The 23,062-nt window shown below is 42.7% G+C and overlaps 1 protein-coding gene across 1 annotated transcript in view; it reads left to right on the forward strand.

Annotated features, from left to right (window-relative positions):
* Window positions 1–2,626: 2,626 nt before the first annotated feature.
* LOC309441342 (RNA-binding protein 44-like) overlaps window positions 2,627–23,062 on the forward strand; it is a gene marked incomplete at its 5' end in the record, with an annotated part of 37,685 nt that continues 17,249 nt past the window's right edge. Inside the window, 11 exons of the mRNA XM_082055975.1 lie at window positions 2,627–3,969; window positions 5,523–5,699; window positions 6,440–6,614; window positions 8,109–8,211; window positions 8,542–8,673; window positions 9,356–9,426; window positions 9,531–9,604; window positions 9,906–10,290; window positions 11,074–11,219; window positions 11,342–11,467; window positions 16,124–16,416. Coding sequence (XP_081912101.1) covers window positions 2,627–3,969; window positions 5,523–5,699; window positions 6,440–6,614; window positions 8,109–8,211; window positions 8,542–8,673; window positions 9,356–9,426; window positions 9,531–9,604; window positions 9,906–10,290; window positions 11,074–11,219; window positions 11,342–11,467; window positions 16,124–16,416 — 3,025 coding nt within the window. The remainder of the gene's footprint in view (window positions 3,970–5,522; window positions 5,700–6,439; window positions 6,615–8,108; window positions 8,212–8,541; window positions 8,674–9,355; window positions 9,427–9,530; window positions 9,605–9,905; window positions 10,291–11,073; window positions 11,220–11,341; window positions 11,468–16,123; window positions 16,417–23,062) is intronic.

Below are 23,062 nucleotides of genomic sequence, written 5' to 3' on the forward strand. Positions count from 1 at the left end.
CGGGTACATTTACAATGAGTAACCGGGTGACGTTCCCCAGTTCACTGCACTCAACTCCCGTGGCTGTACCGCTCTCTTTCAGACTGCCAGCGTTCCCGCTGCCGCCACGTTTCAGCCACCGCACCAGCAACCCGGCGGCTGTGCGGAGCACGGCGGCGGGGAAGGGCCCGAGCGCCCTGAGGAGACGCGGCCGTGGAGGGTGGGAACACGCGGGGAGCCGCGCCGGCCAATCAGACGCTGGAGCGTTTCTCGTGGTAGCCAATGGGCTGGAGGCGCGGCGGTGAGCGGCGGCTGGCGGCCGTTAGGCGCGTGCTCCGTGTGGCCGTTGGCCGAGGCGCGGAACTGGTGACAGGGCGGGGGTGGGCGCTGGAACGGGGGCGGTCCGGGGGTGGAGAATGGGCTAACTGGCTGCGATGGGCAGCAGGCAGGTTGCTCAGCCGTCCCTGAAGCCGGTGTGAGCCGCGGTTCGCCGCCTTCGGGGTTCCCGTGTGGCGAGTGGGGGCGCTGGGCCGCGGTGCGGGCTCCCCGTTCCTCCCGGGGGCTCAGCGGCGGCTGTGCTTTAACGGCAGGGTTGGATTCTAACTGTGTTATTATTTATTTAGCACATACCTAGAGCTGTTCCTGGTTCTTGTCACTTAACTTGTTCTTAAGGAAAAAGGGGAGGGAGGGAAAGTCACCTCTCTGTGATAAATGTGTTATTTTTTATGTCTAGGCATCTAAGATGTGCTTTTATAGTGTTATGGCAATAGTTCTGTTTTCACAGATAAGGTTGTTTCAAACTTCAGTTAGGAGATGAAGATAAAGTTAGTGCACTAAGAAAGCTGACTTCTGTGAAACAAATTACTGTGGAAATTCATAATGAAATCATCGTAAGGTGTTTTTTTGGAGGGCGACTGACTTCTATTGATGACTTGATTTAAACCATTTTCACTAAGTGATTTCAAATGACGTAATTTTAATGATGATCCTTATCGGAGGAGAATGAGTGGATGCAGATTTGAGGACAGGCCACGTTTCCCCACGAGGAAGAGCTATCATAATGTTGTCTCTTAGGGGTACATTCTGCAAACCTTCCCGTGCAGATAGGAGTCACAGGTCATGCTGTTTGTATCTGGAGTGGATGGAACTCATGTAACTTGTGTGTTAATCCCAGAGCAGTGGCCAAGAAACAGGCCTCAGTTTCTACTTTCATGCTCCACCAGCAGCCTCTGTCTCACTTCAGTACTTCTCTTGGGTCCTTACAGACCTATACCACTCTGGAAACCTCCTCAGGAGTATGAACCAGTGACTTGTGTCTTTAGAAGCCTGTGAAACCCAGCTTATGGGCCTCCTGGTTGGTCTGTGTGCCACTGGAGGGGAGTTACAGACAGGGCTGTAATTTGCAGTGCTTTATAGAAGAGTATAGTCAGGTTAGAGGCCTATGACTGTAACATAAAATTGTTATGTTTATTTTCAGTGTTTCAGAAAGCATACGTGGCTGAGAAATATGTCTAATGTTTGTATGTATCCCTCTTCATTTTAAGCTTCTGGGGGAGGGCAGAGAGGACCTGACAACTGTTTATAAGAAACAAGCTTCACAAAGAGCGTCTTCCACCCCTATGTGGTTTTTTTTCCTCTCCTTTTTGTTCACGTTTGCTATGAAACCAGGTTTGTTCCAAGTCCAGAGCAGGTGTATTGCTTTTCTTAGTTGTATTGTCCAGTTTTCTTCTGTTAGAAGAAGTGCTCTGATCCAAGGAACCATCTTCTTGTTTTCCTTCATGACTTACGCTTTCTAATTGTAAAGATTCTCAGGTTTTCTTATGGTTCTGTGCTTGATAACCATTTCTTCTTGTTTCCCAGAATTAAAATGAATATGCTTCCATTTCCCCCTTGTCCAACACCTGAAGGCTTTCTAGTTCTCGGGAGGCACAGAGCTCTAAGTTCACCTCTTTACTAATTTCAGTAGTTTTTAATATTTTTATAGCTCTCGGACTGAAGGATGTTCCATACAGTAAATATACTGGTCATGGATCAAGAAGTTGTAAGCTTATTGTAGCAAGGAGTGCTTACAGGCCAGTAAACAATCAGGAATGATGTGAGGTCAGTTTGTGGTCACTAAATCCACGACCATCAGCATTTTGACTTTGAGAGTCAGTACGTGCATCTAAACACCTTGTGAGCTGTCATGAAGCTCACATATGATGTATTAAAAAATAGCTTGCTGTGGATCAGCAGGGATTCTGGTGATTCAGCCAAGAAATGCTTCAGTAGTAGGAGGTTGGAAACTTTGCCCAAGAGTGTAAGAAAATAGGACTGACTGGTCTCTGAGGATGTTTTGAAGTCAGACAAGCAAGAGTGGCAGTTTTTTTAAACAGCCTTTCGTGAGCTCTTAGGTTTTCTTTGAGAACATGCCATGTAGTTCCCGGCTTCTATACTAGCATGCAGTAGGTAAAAATAAGGTGGTTAATTTAGCATACTTTTTAAAACACAAATATCCTCTTATATACCATGGAGTATCTCAGACTTCTCTTAATTTTTATTAAGGTGAGAAACTGATAGGAAGAGATGAGCCAATTACTTTGAGAGGTTGCAGTGGAAGTGAATTGTGTGGATTTCTTCTTCTGAGGAGGGCTTAAGTGTTTGTACCATGGAATCAGAAAAGAAGAGCGAAGTTACAAGCAAAAGGAGATGCTTTAATCAGACCTCACACACTTATTCTGAGAAAACTGAGCACATGCTTGTCAGAAACGTTGCAGCAGGAACTAACCACTCTGGTTTTGGCCAGGCACATTCTGCCAAAGTTTCAGAATTAAAGTTTTCAGAGGACAGCTTACCTTATTTAAATTCATCTTTAGATGCAGATATTGAAATCTATAATAAGCAGAGAATGAGAATTTGCTGCGCACGGGTAGATGAAAGCAAGGAAGAAGCTGATACATTGGGAAGGGCATGTGACAACACCCATTTCAATTGTGGGGTGTGTGATGATTGCAGGCAAAGCCATTTAGATGAAGATTCACAGCTGGAGTATCTTAGTGCTCACGAGCAAGATTTTGATGATGGGAATAGCTCATGTAAGTTTTCTGAGCAAACAGGAACGATAGGCATCGAAACCTTAAAGCTGACAGATCCAGTTCATGAAGTTCCGGAGGGTGGAGTCACAATGGAACAAAATCTTGTTGACATGTCAGAAGATTGTTCTTCTGAGTATGGTGTAGGTGACCCAACCTGCCTAGAAGCAGCTACGCCAGAGCTTCCCCACCTACTTCAGGCCTCCCTGTCTCTGCAAGATTCCAGCGGCATGACCAGTGATCATCAGGAAAAGCAGACAGAGTATCATAGTGTTGTTTGTGGAAGTATGCTTGAAAGTCATTCTTACGGGAGTAAAGAAGTGGTCTGTCCAAATCTGCTTGTATGTGACAGTTTAGAAAATGAAGAGGTGAAAGACACCCCACTGACTGGTGGCAGGCTGCTACCTCAAATTGGTACAAGTGAAGAAGTGCTTGAAAAAAATGACAGACATTCACAGCATCTCAATGAAGCAAGACAATCCTTGACTTTAGCCACGGGGAAGGGCCCCTGCAGTAGCCGTAGCCATGCAGAAGCTGTCCAATTTTGCAAATGTGCAGAGGACTCTGATTTCTACAGTTGTGAAGAACCTGTTGTGTGCGCACGTGGTGCCAGCTATACTGTGATGGACGCTGAAACACAGTTTCCAGTCTCTGCAGTTCTCAATAGCAAGAAACCCTTTTTTGGAGTGGAAGCTGCAGATGAATCCTCGTGTGGAAATACCAGCTGTCTTAATGTGGTGCATTGTGAAACCTTGAAAAAAGTTGCCAGTGACTCTACAGTTAACCAGGCTGTTGACGTGAGTTCTGATTTTAGAGCTTGCTTTACAACAAGCAGAAGTACCAGTGCTCAGGTTTGTCTCTCATCCAGGGCTATTAATACAGAGATAACAATGATGAACAAATCTCGACCCGTGGAATGGTGCCGTGAAAGCTGTGCAGATGTTGCTTGCAATACAGACTGGTCATGTGGAGCCTGTAGTACAGAGGAAGTTTGTTCACAGCTTACTGGCACAGTGGAAAAACACTCAGATGGCAATACTGCAACAGCTGAAATAAGTTCACTACAGGTAATTAAGGAAGGCAAACAATTCTGATATATAGCACTTTTTTTGACTTAAAATTTGCTATGAACTTGTCTGCATGAATGTTACTCTGTAACTTTTAAAAATGTTTTGTTGGTTTGTTGTTTTTTTTTTATTTAGGAACAGCGGGTATCAAAAAATGAGCTTTGTAGCAGCTGTTTAAAGATAAGCACTGACAGGTGGGTCATGAATCATTCTTCATTTGGAATTCTAGGTGCTGGATAAGATTCTTTTAATTAATTAAAAGTGTCTGTGACTTAGCAAAACTCATGGTACTAAAAGATTGCTGGGTAGCAGCTCCTAGGCTGGAGGGTAGGGCTGCCTTTCAGAGGGACCTGGACAAGTAAGAAGAATGAGCTGAAGACCTCCTGAAGTTGAAGAAAGACCAAAGGAGCCTTGGTCTGCAGTAGTATACTGGCCAAGAACAAGTTGAGTGTAAGTCAGCAGTGCTGCTGTATGGTGAAGAAGGGAAGCCACATCCTGGGGCTGTGTTAGCAAGAGGTGGAGGGAAGTGTTGGTTCTTCTGTTTGGTGCTTGTGAGTTTGCCTCTGGAAAGGCATCTCCAGCTGTGCACCTTGTAGTGCAAGAAAGAGACTGGCAGACTGGGGGAAGTCCACCATGGAGAAGGTGAGGGGAGCTGGTGGAGCACCTGATGTGTGGGGAGAGCTGAAGGAACTGGGTTTGATCGGCCTGGAGAAGGGAAGGCTGGGGAGGTGGGGAACCTCCCTGCAGTTCTTGGCAATTGAGTGGTGGGTTGCTGAGAAGACAGAGTCAAATTCTTTGCAGAGCTGCATTTTGAAAGGCCAAGAGCCAGCAGTCACAGTGAGGGGAATTGTAAGTGGGTGTAAGAAAAAGTTTCTTACAGTGAGAGTAGGATTGGAACAGTGTTGGAGAGATGGTACTGTGTCCTCTCTTGGAGATTTAAAAAAACAAAACCCAAGCCCCACAATGCAGCTGGCCTGGATAAGATGCTGAGCTAAATTTGAAGTTAGTCCTGCTTTGAACGGAGGTTTGTACTGCAGACCTCCAGAGACACTTTCCAAACTAAATTATTTTGTGACTGTGGAAACAAACGTAAGTGCGTCTATGGATCAGCAGGGTTGTTAAGTGTCGTCTTGTTCTCACAACTGCACTTTTTGGATAGAAATTATTATGGCGCTCATGGAGTTTCCACCTCTCAGTTAAGGCTGATTACAATGTGAAAGCTACTGGAAGACATCATTTTTTCTGTGTAGTAAATAGGAGGGACTAATTTTATTTATATTTTTTTTCTTCTCCTTGAATCATAACAAAACCAGCTTCTGGAAAGCTACTTGTTTCAAAATAAAATATAATGAATGTAAAATATTGACTCAAGGGCTTCAAGATTTTGTTTATTATTATTTTAAAGGCCGATACACCTTGACAAACAAACTGTGAAGAATTCTACATCGAGCTGCTGTCAAAAAATACTGCAGAGAGCGATTGAAGCAGAATTGCAGACTCTGAACACTCATTATCAGATGTGCTATCAGCACTGCTTGAAGATTTACAAACTGGCTTTGGAAGAAACCACATGTTTTAGCAGGCATGTACTTTAATGTCCTTTTAAATGAAATAGCTAACTTTGTTAGAAGGCATTAATTGCTGAATATTACTGATGTAGTCTATGCATTTCTTGTAATAATGTTTATAGTTAGCGTTGTTGTCCAAAAGATATTTTGTTCCTGGAGCTGCCAAGTCTTATTTTCAGCCTAAAATTTTCTGTAGCATTCACAGACCCCCCCAAAAAAACAAACCAAAACAAAAAAAAACCACCCCAAAACATAAAAAACCCCCACCAGTTTGTTTCCAGGAAAATGTCTTTCTGTATGGAAGGAATAGTACAGAGAATCCGTTCAGGAGTGGTGAGATACATAGAGGGGAGGAGGTAGTAAAGGAGAGAGAGAGAGGAGATGTAGGACTGTTAAGAGGTGAGGCAGGAAGTGGATGGAGATTGCAGAGTCTCCAGCTGATAAAGCTTATGCCTTGTAAGGAACCTGGAATTCCACCAAGAAGTCCTGCCTCAGAACGCTTTACTGTGCCACAGATAGCTGTAAAACCTCCTCACGGTAGTGTCTGCTCCAAAGCTTAGGAGGGGGTTCAGGAGAGCACCTAGGACTGCCGTGAAAGAGTACGGCTCCAGAAAGCAGCTGTGCGTGTCAGGAGTGAACTCCTGTTCTGGCACCACGTGGAGGAATCTTTAAACACTTGGGCAATTCTGGAAGCAGTAAAATAAATGAAATATCTGTCTGAGTTGATCTTATTTTCTTATACATATTTTAACAGATGCAATAGAAATACTGAATTATGTTCATCTCTCATGCTGGTTTTGGAAGAGCTAAAAGAGAATTACAACAGAATGAGAATGAAAATAAAAATGGGCATACCTTTAAATGCACTTCCACCGCTATCAGTTGAGATGAAGTTGTCCCCCATCTCCTCTCCTTATGTCCCATCCAAGGTAATTTCTTAATCGCTTTTTGTTTTTAATAGAAATAGCTTTCTTCAGAAAATTAAGACAAATCTTTTATTTTTTGACAGTTTTTCAGAGAGGATCTTTGCTATGAGTAAGTAGTCCTCATGTGTGGTATTTATTGAAGTTAAAATAAATGAGGAGTTTAAAAGGTGGTAAACTTAGAATTTCTTTATTTTGGGATGTATCTTGTTGGTCCAGACTCTTTAGCTGAAGACGAGCATAGCAATTTGGGAACAGTGATTTTATTTTAAGGAGATTTTTATTCTGTAGTGTTCTAATATGCAAACTACGGGGTTGTATTTTTTTACTAACTTTATGGTAAAACTTTTCAATTTACAGGTAATTTTCTTGGTTCCTTACTTTCACTACTAAAACCTTTGTCTCTAATTTTAATGCTATCTGTCTTAAAAACCAACATCAACAGAACCACACACACACAAAAACCCACCACCAACAAAAAACCAAAACACCAAAACCCACAAAAAACCCCACCAAAACAAAGACTTTGCTGCCAACAAAGATAATATTAGACGCAGAAGAAGGTGTTCTGCTGAGATTATAATTCAGTTTTGAAGAATGATAGAAAAATAACTTAATCTTTCAGGAAGGCATATGGTACTGAATTTTTGAGAGCCATGTCCTTGTCCATGTCCACGAGAGCCATGTCCACTTTATGTAAGTGGAGATTAAAACAGATTGGGCAATAAATTTGTACTGCATCAGGTAAATGAATAGAGATATTTTTCAAATTTCATGTTTAACATTAGTAAAATGAATCAAAAATTGCACAGAGATTTCAAATTGGAAAGACATACATGGAAACATTGGACAGAAAGCTGTCTGGGTATAAAGGAAAACCAGCCTAATATAAACCTGGAACATAGCTTTGTGTTTTATGTTGCAACTAATGTTTTTATAAAATACAGGTACCAAAAAACTTTGGTTCCCATTTTGAGCTAAGATTTGTTAAGCACATTTTATTTATTTTACTGTGAGCTTTTGGAACTATTTAATATTTTGGAGTACTTGGTATCATTGTAGAATTTAAAATGGTCATGCCATATTTCGTATGAAATTCTTGGTTCTGTTTTAGTTCTGTTTCAGGCACAGGAAAAGCTGACTTTGAAGCACCAAAACTGCAAGAAAGGAAAATTTCTGTTAACATGGTAGGGACTTGCTCATTACTGCGTTTCCTAGATATTATGTTGTGAAGCATAGTGTTCTCTTAGGTATATGCAAATACCATCACAGTCTTCAGGGCTCAAACTGGGATTCTCTGCCAGTAATTGCAAATGCAGCTCGTGTGACTTTTTGACATTTTGGTTGTCCTTTCAAAATAAAGTAATTTGGGCTTCTTGAAGATGATCAGTAGGTTAACTTTTTAAAATGTGCTGGTTTAATCATTTAATATTCTGAAGCTCAGAAAAATAACATGTGATTAGGTACAAGTGCTGTGATGTAACTGAAACACGTTTATAGGACAATCCGCAGACTGTATGTTTAACTGATGCCAGTCAGCCAAGTGAGTCGACTTCCTCCAAGACATTTGAAGGACAACATAAAGATCAGGATGTGGAATGTGGTAAGTGATCTGCTTCTACTACAAATACTGCATTATTTGTCAGTTTACTTATTGGAAAAAAAAATAAACCATCTGTAAAACATATGTGGATATTCAACTTTCTTTCTGTGAAGGAATGCTCAATGTTATCTCAGCCCTAAATTCATATATTGAAAAAAGAATTGCTACTTAACTCAGAAGTGAAAACTAGTATGTGTCACCTCTTCATAACGTAGTACCAAATCATGTAGGTAGCTGGAATCCTCTTAAGCACACAGAAATTTGATACTCATTCATATGACATACCATGTTGTGAATTTTAACACACTGAAATTTATTTCAAATGTCAAGGCTGTGTGAAAAATGAAGAAGGGAATGAATATTGGTTTGATGCTAAAGAGGACTTGACAGTACCAGATTTTTCAGTACTATCTGAAGAAACAGAAAAGCAACAAGAAAAACAAGACATGGTAGATGTAAGAGGTGAGGTCGAGTGCTTTAAGCTGCCATATCCAACAATAATGTTTATTATTTGAGTATTCTTTTCTTTCTACAAGCATAAGTAAACTTGGAAAAAAATGCCAGCTGGGTTTTCAGACTTATTTTTTCACTGACTTGCAGTGAATCCTTGTAGAGATACTCAGCTCTTTTCATCCAGGTTTTTCCTTGAAAACTTTACCTGCAGTGGTTAAACTCAATTTAGTAAATGATGTGCCTAGAAATCTTTTTCTCTCTTCCTCCCCTTTCTGCTTCTTCCCAACACTGGCTTCTGAAGAGTTAGGTGGGAACAGTCAGTGTTGGGAGACTTGGGTCCCAGTGATGGGCACGGTTAGAAGGCTCAGGAGCAGAGAGCTTGTGTGCTCTGTGGTGGGGACTCAGTACACTACCCGTGCTTTAACGCTGGTACCTGTTAGTTCAGACCAGTGTTCTCTCTGGTTGTCCCTCCTCTGCCTTTTCAATGGCCAGGAAAGACACAGGGAAAAGAGGTTTCAGAAACTGAACTGGTCTGCTTCTCGGGATGCTTTCTGTTAGAAGATACTCTTCATTCTTTTAGGGTTTTTAAAGGTTTTTTGTTCTGCATGTTCCGAAATCTACAGAGATGGTGTTGACTTGAACTGAACTAAGAATAGTTAGTAACATGTTGCTTTCTTACGTTTATTATTAGAAACCAAGAAAATTGAGAGTGGAAATGAGTGCTTTATTTGTATTGGTGGCCTGAGTTCCTCAGTGTCAGAGGTATGCCTGTCCTTATTTATATCATAGTAGTAACATCTTGCCTCTTTTCTGAATTCTTTCATACTATACATTTGCAACCAAAATATATTGCTTCTATTTTGTAGGGTGATTTAAGATCACATTTCCAGAAGTATCAGATTTCTGACATTCTTATGTGTGTGGATTCTGGTAACTACAGGTATATGAATTTAAGTTTTACTCGTTTCAGATATTATTGCTGTCAAAGTAAGTGAATAATGGGAGAGAGGAGGGAGTTGTTCATTAATTTATTTTCATTTTGGTTTTGTAAATATTGTAGAGAGAGAGAGAGGTTGACAATAACTTATCATTCTAGATAGCTTCTCAGCATATGAGAAGTATTCTGAAATTTTCTGTTGAGTTTGAGATACAGTTAATATTTGAAAGATGAGAACCATCATGTGTTCTTACTGATAGAAATTTGTGTTTTACTTAGTTTCTTTTTTTATTTTATGTCTTAGATATGCATTTATTTGCTTTAAAGAGGCTAACAAAGCAAAATTAGTTGTAGAGGAAATGAACAAGAAAAAAATAAAAGGAAAAACAATAAGTGTTGAATTTGTAAAGCATTCGTCATTAGTTTCCCAAATACTTACAAATAAGCTCTGGCCTGAAATCCAGCCTGTTGATAACAGTCAAAGAAAAGATGAAGATAAAACACTCACTTCAGCCTCCAATGCTGTGAAAGCACCTTATGCCACCTCTGCTGCTGAGAAAACGCAACTGCTTCCCATAGCTCCATCAAAAATTTCTTGCTCTACACAAGTACCTTCAGAAACCAAGTGCCCTCATCTGAAATCATCTAGTGAAGATTCAGTACATTATTTGATTGGAATTAATCAAAAGGTAAGTAATTATTAGTAAGCCTCCTTTGTAGGGCAGATTTAAGAGCCTTAAAACTTCTTGTCCCATAACATGTTACATTTTTTATATATATATAGGATTATGTTAGTATAGGAAAACATGTCATTAATAAATTTCTGGCATGCTGCAGAAGAGCGACAGCATCATTCATTTGCCCTTGCGTCAAATTACGATCTTTTTTTTCTTAATGCTAAGCCAGTTGGAAACCTAGCCATTTGCACTAGATTTTTCATCTTGCTTTTCTCCTCATTTGAGTTTTCACTTCTAACACTTACATTTTTTTTATATTAATATTTTGTGATTTTTACACAGGAAAGATTTTTGGATATCAGAGGGGAAACTGCTGGGTTTTAAACATAAATCTAAAGAAACATATGTATAAATATATGTTTTTGTGTTTACTCCTGTTGGTCCCTGGAGGATAAGGCAAAGTTAGTAATTGCTGGTGTTGCTCTTATAAACTGGATAGATATGCTGCCCTTCAGGATTTAACTTCAAACATGCTAGTCCTCTGGGAAATATAAATCTGATCTAGTTTCATGTAGCAGGTATATCAGTTACACATAAATGCATGTAGTAATATTATTTCAAATTTGCAGATTGGATAATATGACTGGCTGTACTAGGATAGCTTATAGATCTCAATCTCTATGTGTCATATTTTCTGTTTTCGTAACAGGAATATTTATTAGCAGAAAAGTTATGTTCTATTACCCGCACAATACTTAACCCATTTACTTTTTGCTTATTTTGATGCAATTTTAGGACACTGGAGAAAATTTCCTGCAGAAAACTTCTGCTCCTTTCTCCACTAATTCTTATGAGGCCTTTATTCCTCTAAATACATTGAATTTGAGCAGCTTTACCAAATTAATGAAGAAACTTCAAGAAATGCATCCAGAAGCTAGCAGGTGGGAGTATTTGGATTTCATTTCTGCCTTGATTTGTAGTGGATCCAGTATCCGTGGTAACAGAGTGCTGATTGTATTGTAAAAAATGTGGTGTAAACAGTTATTTCTTTTTATTCATATAGAGACAAAATTGTGGATGCTCTGCTAGAGGTGAAGAAAAACAACAAAGGTATCTTAAGTGGCTTACCTATCAGTACTATTAGGGAAAGGACCTCTGCCATTCTAAGGAAATCAACACCCAGTTGTGGGTAGGAAAAGCAATGTAAATAAGTGAGTATTCTAGCCTACAGAAATATATCAAAATAAACCCACTTCTGTTTGTGTAGCTGCATAGCCTGACTAGGTTAGTAAGTAACTTAGTGTGAAGTTCTGCAAGAAGTACCTGAATGAATCCCCTGAAACAACAGTTTCTAAGGATTGTTAGCTGTTTTGCAGAACATCTGTAAACAGATTGGCTTGCAAGCTCTATGCACCCTATAAAACTTGGTATGCTGGGAGTTTTATTATGCAAACTGTTTCATTGATTGATTTAGTGGAGAACAGCGTCATCGTATGTATTTTGTACAAAGATGACACCTAATGGCCAGTCCTTGTGTAGCAGTTCATAAAGAAATCCAAGCATAGGCTTAATTTTGGTTTAAAAATTGATTATTTCTATCTGATGTATGAAATTCAGTTCTGGGCTAGAAATCTACTGGAGTAAGATTGTGTGTCTTTTAGCTTTTTCATGTTAGGGGACATCTTGCATGATGACACAGCACTGGATGCTGCAGGAAGCTGAACATGCTAAAACCACAGCCCTCAATTGCAGGGATGTACATACAAGTGATATAACTGAAACTGTCCTGTAGGAGACATCCTTGAGTTGGCGCTTGTTTCAGTCTACTATTAAGCTTGCTATTCTGCTTGCTTTAGGGCTTCCTGTACTGTCCCATACCTTCTGAGCGCTCTTCCAGCTTCACTTTTGCCCACAAAACCAATCTGTCCAGTTGTATGGTATTTTTTCTTCTGAGGTGTTTCTTCCCAAAACTGCACCAAATTCTTAATGCTCTGATTTTGGTCTCAAAGCTCCTGTTTCAAGGATGTCAAGGAGTCAGTTTGGTTTTAATTGATACCACCTCTTCCAAGATGTGTATTATTTATGCAAATAGAGTTACTTATCTAAGTGTTTCCCACTCTTTGCATGTTGCTTATCAGACTAAATTCTCCTGGTTAGCTGCCTCTGCACATGTTACTGTAGTGCACCAGTAAACCGTAACACAGCCTTAACTCAGAACTGCTGTGCGTTACATAGTAGAACTGTAACAGAAGTAGAGAAATTCTGCCCAGTAAGACAAAGCAGAAGCCTGGGCTAGGAAAGTTGCCATAGCTGCATTAAATGTACAAGTAGATGCTTATAAGCCATTTGTCTCAGTCCTTGTTCTAGGAAGTAATATCAGTGACCAGAAAAGTCCCTCAGAAAGACAGCCTGTAGTTTGTGCTGAATACACAGGGACACAGGATAGGATTTTAAATACAGCCTAAGATTTTACCTCCCATAGTGAGGAAGAGGGTAAAAGGATTTCGACCAATTTGCGTGTTTGGCTATGTTCGTAAGTTTGTTAGTTTGGCATTTGACTACCCTGTTTTATAACAGCCTCAAATGTATTGTACTTCCTTGTAAAGTGATTTTTCATTTGTTTTTAAATGGCGTGTGGGCTTAACAATAATAATTGTTCCTGTTATAGTATTTTTTTCTGTTGCTTTGCTAAAGAGATGATGACCTATAACAATTTTTACTTTCATCATGAGGGAGCTGTGAAATAGCCAAATCATTAGTAAGTAGTGGGGAAAAAGAATTCTCAGCTTCCATAGTAAGAAACATGTAATAGGTTTAAGAAAAGATGATTGTGCTCAAAGCCCATCTGTACTATTCTGGTATGTGTGTAGCTTCAGACTTTCATGAAGGGTAAGTATCCACTGAGAAATACCACCTTGGAGGCTTATATTCTTGCAAGCTGATGAAATGTCCAGAGTTCTACAGATAATACTTTTATGTCAAGTTATATTACATAGTATTTAGTGTGTAAGAGCTTGAATTCAGCTTTAAAGTAAAGCATGATATAAACTTGACTTTCTTTTCTTTGGCTGACTTTGCCCAGCGTTGGACATCTGAATGTTGATAGATCTTGTGTATTTGTTAATTTTGAAAGAGTAATTTAATTAGAAATGAGAAGTTAGGTTTTGGACTGCAAGTCCTTTTGTTCTCATTAGTGAGCGGCTGTCCTATTTACCTGAATGGCGCGCTTAAGCTTTTTCTGTTTTCTAAACCTAATTGTAGGCCGCAGTTAAGAGGAATTATGGCGATATCAAAGCTTTTATGTGCAGCATTAAAAATGGCTCTTTCCTTAAATTTTATCAGTAACAAATGTCCATGCTTGGAAGCTTTCTGTGAAATTAGTAATCTGCGTAGTGACAATACAAAAATAGACCAATGGAGAGGAGTCTTCTCGAAGCATAACTAAAACAGCACTTTGAGGAACATAAAGAAATACATAGAGCCTGCAAACTAATAAAGGATGATTTGATAACTTTATTTTGAATTCATAAAAAATGACCACCAGATATAATTTGTTACACAAAGATTATATATTATATTTTATTGTAGTAATTTCTTTCATGTGGTTCTTGAAGCTAGGAAACCTTACTCTTCTGTGTACTTCTGCCATACATAGTAAAATTATTAGAGCTTCTTGTGGTTTTCTGGGGTCCTAAAACTGCTAATGTTCCTTTTATTTGAGTATATACATGCAAAATTTATGTGCTGCTTTTGTTTGCTTGTTTTTCAAGAAGATGCCTTTCTGATGATGAAGAATCAGTCATCTCCCTTGGGAAGTTTTTTGCAAATGCTCTACTCCAGCTTGTTGTGGGATCGTGCTGTTTTTCTTCATTGATTTATTTCAGCAGATCTTCATGAAAACTCATGTAGCATCACTGTTGTGATGTGCAGTCTTAGCCAAGAGAATATAATGTGAAAATCAGTTTGGGGTGTTTTTCTGTTTATGCAGATGTTAAATGATTCTTCTCAGTTTTGTTTTTTCCTGTATTTGGTTCAAGTGTTTCAGCAGGTTTCTCTAAGGTAGAAAGATCATACTTCAGTGACGCAAGACCTCCAATACCAGCAGGGCTTTTTCTAGGCTGAACTACACAACCCCCAGTTCTTGCATGCCACTTAATTTTAGGCATGGTGGAAGCTGCTAAGCTGTTAATGAATAGCCAACACGCTTGTGCTTTCCAGATAATCTGATTCTGAATGGTCTGTAGAAATTCCAGGTATCCTTTGAATACCAGGGAAGGCAGCGAGGGCTTCCTTTTAGAAGTCCAGGTTTTGGAGCTGGCAGTGCTGGTGGACATGGTTACACAGTCCCTGGCTGCAGCAGAGTTGTCTCATGTCCAATTTGACTCAGAAGCATGTTGCAGACTGCAGAACACTGATAAGGCCAAACAGTTCCTTCAGGATGAAGCCTGGGGTGGGTTGGTTGGTTGTTTCTTTTAGAACATGGCATTTTGTTGTCTCATAGTCTGTTTCTGTTGCTGCAAGCAGAAGATGGGCTTCTAAATCCTTTTTTTGTGTGTCCTATGGCCTGGTATAGTGGCACACGTTCCCCAAGACTCCTGGTTTGGGTCAACACGGGGTGGGGGGGAGGAAAGCTGGGAATATCCAGTTTTTCATGTTTGTTTTTGTCATTACTGTGCAGAAGAGGTTTAGATTTAAGCTCTCCTGCTAAACGATGGAAAGGCAGCTTAGGTGTACACATCTGGTCAGAGGATGAGGAGAATTATCCTTGATTGACATAAACAGGCTTATGCTGTGATACTGCATGACAAGACAGTCGATCACTGTTGTCTGTCTCTGCCTCTTTGTTGCACTTTGTTCTAGGTTCTGACTGCATTTGTTGCCAAAAACACAGCCTTACTTACCTGTGAATAAAGGTTCGCATTCCTTCTTGAAAAAGTTGTGCTGTTTTCAGACCCCATTCCCTCTCCTCCTAGCAGAACCACTGCAGGTGAGGCATCAGCCTTGGTTCCTTCCCTGTTTGTATCACGACAAAAGCAGCCATAGGCTTTGCTCTACCACAGTATTAACAGCAGATGCTGCCCCTTGTGTTCCCTAGACTTGATTTTGTAATTGGGCAGGTGTTATGAATAGTTTAGATAGAACTGGCTATCTGGCATGCAAGATGTTTTGTTTCTGTTGGGGATGCAGAAACAGGTATGATAGCAAACACTGAAATTAGCACGCTGTCTTGTTTATTCAAGTTTTCTGTTTCTTGCTCTTCTCCCTTTAAAAGGGAGAGCTAACTTAAAATGTGAGAGAACTGATTTGTGGGCAATGACCTTTCAGCAGCTGGAGCCCTCACTCACTGGGATGACAAGTTCCTTATGGCACATCCTAATCCTAAAGTTGCTCCTGAAGAGCTCAAGCAGCCACGCTCATGTTGAGGCACGAATTCGTTTACCAGCTGCAGGTGGAGCTTGTACTAGCTCTGTAACGATTTTCCACTCAAAACCACAAACAAACAAAAACCAACAAACCAACCACGAAACATTTATTTTCCTCCTAAAATTGCGTTACATCCTCTATGTTCATATTCAACTCTGTAAAAAGAAAGGGAAGGTATGATTTTTAGCCTTAGGCGAGAGAGAAGTGCCTTCGGTGCAGATGGAAGGAGGCTAAGGAAAATGCGTAAGGAAAAAAAAAAAAGGATTTCTCGGTGCTTTCCCTCCCTTTGCCGTGTCTGGGCGCCCACCTGCCCGTTCCACGGGGAGGAGGTGGAGGCAACGCCGTCTTACCCGCTGGGCATGTCGCTCCGCTAGAGCCCGCTGAAGCCAACCCACGGCTACCTGCCTTCCACTGACACGTGAAACGGCTGCGGAGAAGCGATCCCCGCCCGGAGCGAAGCAGCGGGCGGCGGAGCGGACTCCCCGGGCCGGGCAGGCGAGGCGCTCGGAGCCCGGGGCGCTGGGCCGGCCGGGGCCCGCCCCTCCGCGGAGCCCACCCCACCGGCCCCGGGGAGCGGAGCTGCGGCGGAGTGGGGGGAGGATCCCGCCCCGCCGCCCCGCTCCGTCCCACGGGCCGCGGGCGGGGGGTGCGCGGGGCAGAGCGCGGCCGTGGCGATGGCCCTGCTGCCGCGGCGCTTCCTCTGCTTCCTGCTGGGTAAGTGCAAACTTCCCCGGCTGCCGCTGCAGCGAGTGCGTGCCGGTGCCGGGCAGGGCGTGGGAAGCGCGGGGGCACCGCTGGCAGCGTTCGTGCGGGGCGGCGGCGGCGGGAGCAGCTCCCCTGGCAGCCCCGCAGCAGCCCGGCGGTGGCGGGGCCGGGAGGTGTGCGCTGCCTCTGCGCTGCGAACGGGCGGGCAGCACCGGCCTCCTCCTCCCTGACTTTACCAGCACCGGCTGAGCTCTTTATCCCCGAAACCTGCGAAGTCTCCGGCTGGATTTTGCTGGCGGCATAGAAGGCAGGTGGAAATTAAAAGGAGAAATCGTTCCGAAGCACTGGGAAGTATAGAAGGTTTAACTTCTCTAAATATATCATGACCATGCCGTCGGACACAGCCTGTTTTGTGTGGGATTTCCTATTTGGTAGGTGAGATTTAGTGAGGCATGCTTGCACTGGGAGACGTCCTTTGCCATTTCTTTCAAAAGTAGAAATCAATTACTAAGAGACTGCTTTAGGAGTCTCAGTTTTCCTATTTCTGAGCCACAGGGAGAGGATGCAGCCAGAAGTGCTCGTTCAAGCAAATATTTCTATGCTGAGATTGGATGTTCAGGGTTTAGTAGATGATCGACTTAAAATCTTGTTGGAAATTCTTGCATTGTCTGGTTATTTTCTTGGGGTGCAGCATGCCCTGGTTTCTCTGTCCATGTAATTGCAGATGCAACAGGTAGAGACTGGTACAGTGCTTGTAACGTAAATATCCACAGCAGACAGTTCAGAAGGATCATGTAATTGTATGCTGTATAAGAAGTGTATTTATTTAAGGTTACTTAAAAGGGAAACTGCATACCCTCATCCTAATGCTGATCGTCCATGAAATCAAAGTGCTCTTTGAGGATGTGTAGATTTCTCCTTCTTTCCCTGCCCGTTTTCTTCTCCAAACCCCAGTGAATAATGCATTGAGCTGTGCTGCATGTAATGGTTTTATCTGTACCACGTAATTAACTATTTACTACTCTTTAGCTGATGGTTATTCACAGGGAGGAGAAAGCTGCACCATTAGACGAAGAACATTTTTTGAGCTTGGTTGCAGGCAAAGGCTCCGGAGCAGTCCCATGCAGAAACCTGTGACTGATGTTGCTGCCAGGGAGCCCTAATTCCTGCTCTGCTAAGATTTATCTCTCCTCTGTTGTCCTAGTCCCTTTCCCCTTTTCCTGCCTTTCCTTCTCTTGGTTTGTACAGTGTAAGTTTTGAAAGTGAAGAGAGCAGGAGTTGCTGCTCTTTACCATCTCCAGTAGGCTCGGTCACAGCAGGACATCTGTCTCTGTGCAAGCCACGTAACTGTGATGGATGACAGCTAATCATGGTGTTGAGGGGTTGGATGCATTTGTCTTCCATTGCATCCTTCTGTGATTTTTTTTTTTTAGCACATTCTGCACTGTTTAAAAAAAATTGTGCACCAATAGTGCACATTCTGCATGATTTAAAAAAAATAACCGCAACAAAATACTTGTTTCTGCTTTACCTTTCTGCTTTATGGCCCTGAACACAGACAGGGATCCACTGAAATTGCAGGTGACAGCTGAGAGAGCCCGGAAGTCATAGTGGAGTTGTGAATTCTGAGGTGGCTGGTGCTTCTGAGGAAGCAGGTGTTTTAAATTTTAATTTTTTTTTTTTTTGTTTTAAAGAAAGACAAAAGGGGGAAAAGGGTTTCTGCTAATAGGTGTGGGATCTTGCTAACAGGAGTGCTGAGGTGGCAGACAAACCCAAAGTGCCTCTGCTGAATACCAGGTCTTATGTGGAGAGCATCATCTCTGTTCCTGTATTTGGTGCCACACACTGTTGCAGAGTCTCTTTGCACAGGCAGCAGGTAGGGAGGGTGAGTTTCCCAGCTCTGTGTTGGCATTTTTACCATCAGCCCTGCCACTGCCTTGGGACACACTCTCAGATACCTGCCTTTGTCACTGGAGCACCTTGCCTTGTAAATTGTTGAGAGCTTTATGAATGATGGGTGTTGGACCATGGTGTGTGATGATCTCTTCCCCAGAGCTGTGTTCCTGGAGATGTGGCCACCTCTGTAGGCAGCTCACCCTGAGCTCAGGGGATTGCACTGAGCCTGCTCCTGCCCCAGCTCCTTGTGCATTTAGCTGTGGTCTGCCGCTGCAGCCCACAGCAGGATGCGGAAGTGGTCTGTAGAGGCCGTCTTTTTCTTTCAGAAGAAACACATACTATCTGAGATGCTCGAGTGGCATCCAGAATAAAACAGGGAGCACGGTTAAGGCTGATAGTGCTTCTTTGTGCCTTTGAGGTGGTCATTTCTGCGTCAAGTCAGAGTGGAGCAACTTCTGCTGCCAGTTGGGAGCATCCTCCCTGCCCTGGGACCAGAGCCTCTACAGGACTTCTTGGTGGTGGGAACTGACCTCCTGGCCTAAAGCTGTGAGAGCCGTACTACCCAGCTGCAGGGCTCTCTCCTGGCAGCTCAGAGCTGTGGACTCCCAAATTTGTATGCCGTCTTGGCCACGAGAGAATGACACACACTCTCTCCCTGCCACCGTAGCCCCCTGGCTGTACTGAAGCTGGGGTCCAGGTCCTGGCAGGATCAGTTAAGCTTTCCTTCTATGCAAGGAAAGGCTTTCTCTTAAAGCTCAAGCTTTTGTCTTAAAGCTCAAGCTTTAAGCAGCTTTGCAACTGGCTGCAGAGTCCTTAAAAAGCCATGATGGTCAGGGTACCAGCTGCATAAAAACAACCTGGTCTCATTCAGCAGGCCTGAGATCCAGCTGTATCCCAAGGTAACTGCTTCTATTAGAGGTAATACCTGGCTTTTTCCATTTTTTGGCTCTGGTTCCCTGCAGGGGCTGCTCAGAGAGGAGAGAATGAGCCATGCTCTTGCTCACCATTACTGTGAGTGATGATAATTAGCACCACACTCTGCTCTGCAGCCTTGCCTTGGTGTTTAAGGGGTTACCTGAGGGCTGGGTTCCACAAGGAGCGTTGTTATTGCTGGTGATGATGGATGAAGCAGGATTATGGCTCAGGAGCCAGGTCAAGGTCGTGCAGCTGAGAGTTAACAGGAAAACCCTCTTACTCCTGCTAAACGCTACGCAGATTTGCAGAGAGATGAGTCCGCACCGATGGTGCTTCTGCTGCACGGCTTGCTGGAGGTGGTACAGGGATGTGCCAGCAGCATCCGTGTGTGTGCCCGGGGATACTGGCTGGCGTGAGAAGGGTCGGGTGATGCTCAGTGCCTCTCACAATGTGCTAGTGGGTGGTTGGAGATCCTGTGGGGACAGACACTCTCCATGCCGGCGTTTGCTGTCGCTTCCTGTGCCTGTTTCTGCTGGCAGTACTGTGCTATGCTGCTTTGATTTCTTTGGGGTTTAGATAGCTGTATTATGGAAAGAGATAAGAGGGGATTGCAAATAAGGCCAGTAAAACATTATTATCGTATTGATTCCTTGCATTATTTGTCTATGCTGTACAGCGGTGTGTTTGCATATTCTACAGAAAATGATGCTTTCCTAAAAAATGGAAGTTATTGGTGCTATGTATGATTTATGCTGGAAAATAAGAAATTACAAGTGCTGTTGTATCCTCTGTTCAGCTCCTGGGACTCCTGGAATTGGGAGGAAAGGTAGTGATGTAAAACCTTTGGAGTTTTTTGGAATGGTTTAAATTGTCTTAACTTTATGTATAAACATCACAGCTCTGATCCCTGGACTTTGGTCCAAGACACCTCTGGGGAAGGAGGTGGCAGTGACAGGAGATGCCTTGGCTTTTCTGTATGTGCCTGAGTACCTGTATATTCCCTTTGCCCTGTAACCATCCTTAAACTGTTACACCTTATGCCTTGATACCATCAATCAAGCCTTGCAGACTGTACTCAGCTGATCGCGTGAATTTCCTGGACTCAAAAATAATAGCAATAAGAAAAGATGAACACTAAAAGTAACAAGAAAGGGAAACCTCTACCTGTCAGTGGGAGCAGCTTTGTGAGACAGGTGGCTGCACCGCAGCTGCAAAATCTTGCCATGTGTTAGGATTATCTGTGTCTTTCTTCACCCCGAACCACACTCAGTAATGTCTGTGTGTTATCTGAACTCAGGCACCTCTTTTATAAAAATACTTAGTCTTGCTTTAAAGACTAATTGAAGGCTACTGCATCTCTGGGAAAATCCTCCTAAATATTTAGAACGTGTTGTGTTATAAATCCCTGACAGTGAAGTGAAATGTTCCTTCTCCCTTTCAGAGTATCTCTGGGTTGGAGAGGACTCGAGGCTTTCTATACATTAAAATAAAAGCATGTGAGTAGTGAAAAATAAATTACTTCCACTGTGTAATTTCACCTACTGCTCCCATACATGCCAGCTCTATTCCTATAGAAACTGGTGGCGTATGGCTTTGGTAGGCTGGATGCAGGATGTGTTACCCAGTCAGGAGCCACTTGGCTTTGAGAAATTGAGTTGCATTTATTAAATATGAAACGCTGTTGAATTAAACAGCTGTTAAGCACCACCACCATAATCTTGTAATGACCCTGGAGGTTGTAGGTAATGAAAATATAAATGCCATGACCTGGAACGAAATGAGAGACCTCATAATCGCTAAAAATGAGGTTGGCATTCTTGATGTTTTCATAGGGCTGAATATCAATATCGGGTCATTACAGAGTTGAGGGAGGTCTTGGAAATCTGCGAGTGGAAATCTGGACTTATTGCTCTGTGCTAGCAAGTCCTGCCTCACTGACCGGCTGCAAAGCCTGGCTCTGTCGGTATTAGCGTGCATGTTTGGTGAAGGTTTTGGCCCCAAAGCGGTGGTTGCGGTTGCAGCCCTTGCCAGCACAGACCCTGCACCGAGCGAGGACTGAAAACACCACGGGGTAGCACTGGGTGCAGGGGAGAGGAGCATTAAAAATGGCATATAGAGGGGATACACAGCATTTTGACTTGGTCAGATAGCTATATACCTTTTTCAGTTCTGGGAAACTGGCAGCAGCCTGGCCAAAAACCTCTGGCAGCGCCGGATTTCAGCCATGGGCAGGATGAGATTCCTCCAGGCTTCCCTGTATCCTTCAGGTAACATTTGTTGGGAAGCGGCAGCGCTCTGTGTGGGTGAGTGGCAGAGAAGTGTCGTCTCTGCACGTTATTCGGCAGGAAGGAAAGAAAACTACTTTGAGAATCCTCTAAAATGGAAAATAAATTATTCCCGAGGTGCTGACATAGCTCAGTGACAGATTTTAGTCTGGAAACTGTATATTTGAAGTATTTAGTCAAGCTGCTCTTCTTTGCAGCTTACGATGAATACACTAACAAGACACTGCAGCTATTTATTTTATTTTTCTCCCTAATGAATTTTTATATTTATTTATTATGTGCTTCTTTATAGGCGATCTGAGTGAATAATACTTGCCCAGGAGCTTATTTTTTTATCTCTATGGTAGCTCAATAAAACTGAATAAAAGAATAATCCACATTTAATGCACACAAACCCATTGAAACCTGAACCAAGGATCGAAGCGTGTTGTCTCCAAACTGATGCCGGGCACTTTTAACCTTGGTGTTAAGTTTCCCTGTTCTTATTTTAGCCTCAATCAACTGAAATAGCTGAAGGAAAAAATAGTCTGGGGGCAGGGGGAGAAGGACATGTTTGCCTTCAGCACATTCTTGAGATCTTGAGCGTTGGGGCTGCTCGTTTCTCCCTGGCTTTCTGCAGCAAGACCACTCCAGCTTTGAGACCCAGCAGACATCTGGCCTCTTTTGGCGTCCTGCGCTTTGTTGATGGTTTACAAATAACTCTAAAGCACGGGTCTAATGCCTGGTTAAAGTGCCGGGATGAGGATGCTGGAAACCACTGTCCTCCCCTGGTAGGCAGGAGCAACACGCCTGGTTCCCGGGGGTGGCATCGCTTCAGCCCCTGCAAGCAGCTGCCAGCCACACAGGCCATTGCCAAAATAGGGGTGTTCAGAGTTAAATGGGGGTCCCTGTTCAGCTCATCTGGGTCAGTGAGCGGGTATTTAATGGTGGTAATGGTCAGACCTGATTTGAACTGGGAATAGGTGAAGCCAGTCAAGTCAGGACTGTACCGTCGCTAATCTCCAGTGCGTGTCTAAAACCTGTGGTTTTCCTCCATTAATTTAATCAAGGCGGATTGTTTTTATGAAGACCCCACTATTCATTAAGGATATATATACTTATCTTTATAACTAGCTGCTTATGGCAGACTTTTCCCTCTCCTGATTTCAGTCAGCCAGCAGTTGCTTTTCAGCATGCCTGGCTTTTGATTCCCTTTCTCCTTCCCTCCTTCTCAGCTGGTTTTGATTTTATTTTACTTACTAAATGAATTTTTGGGGAGGAAGAAAAGTATTTGCCATTCTGTTCTATGCAGAATCAAGTCTAGGGACATGTAAGGTAAGTCCCGTTTCTGGAAATGTTCTTGGCAGCTGCTGATGGGTATCAAGGACATACCGTAACTTGTGCTGATACGTATGGGAAACTGAGGCAAGGAGAGAAACTGGACCAGGGTCCTGGCTCTTTGAACAGCCCATTTCAGTGTATTTATTAGTTAATATCATTTAACAGCAATATTATGTGGCAAAAAGGGAACCCCTTGTGACCCAGCCAAGCTGGAATAGTCCTACACTGGGTGATGTGTT

The sequence above is a fragment of the Streptopelia decaocto genome, assembly GCF_964273445.1.
Source record: "Streptopelia decaocto genome assembly, chromosome: 6".
Classification (NCBI taxonomy): Eukaryota; Metazoa; Chordata; class Aves; order Columbiformes; family Columbidae; genus Streptopelia; species Streptopelia decaocto.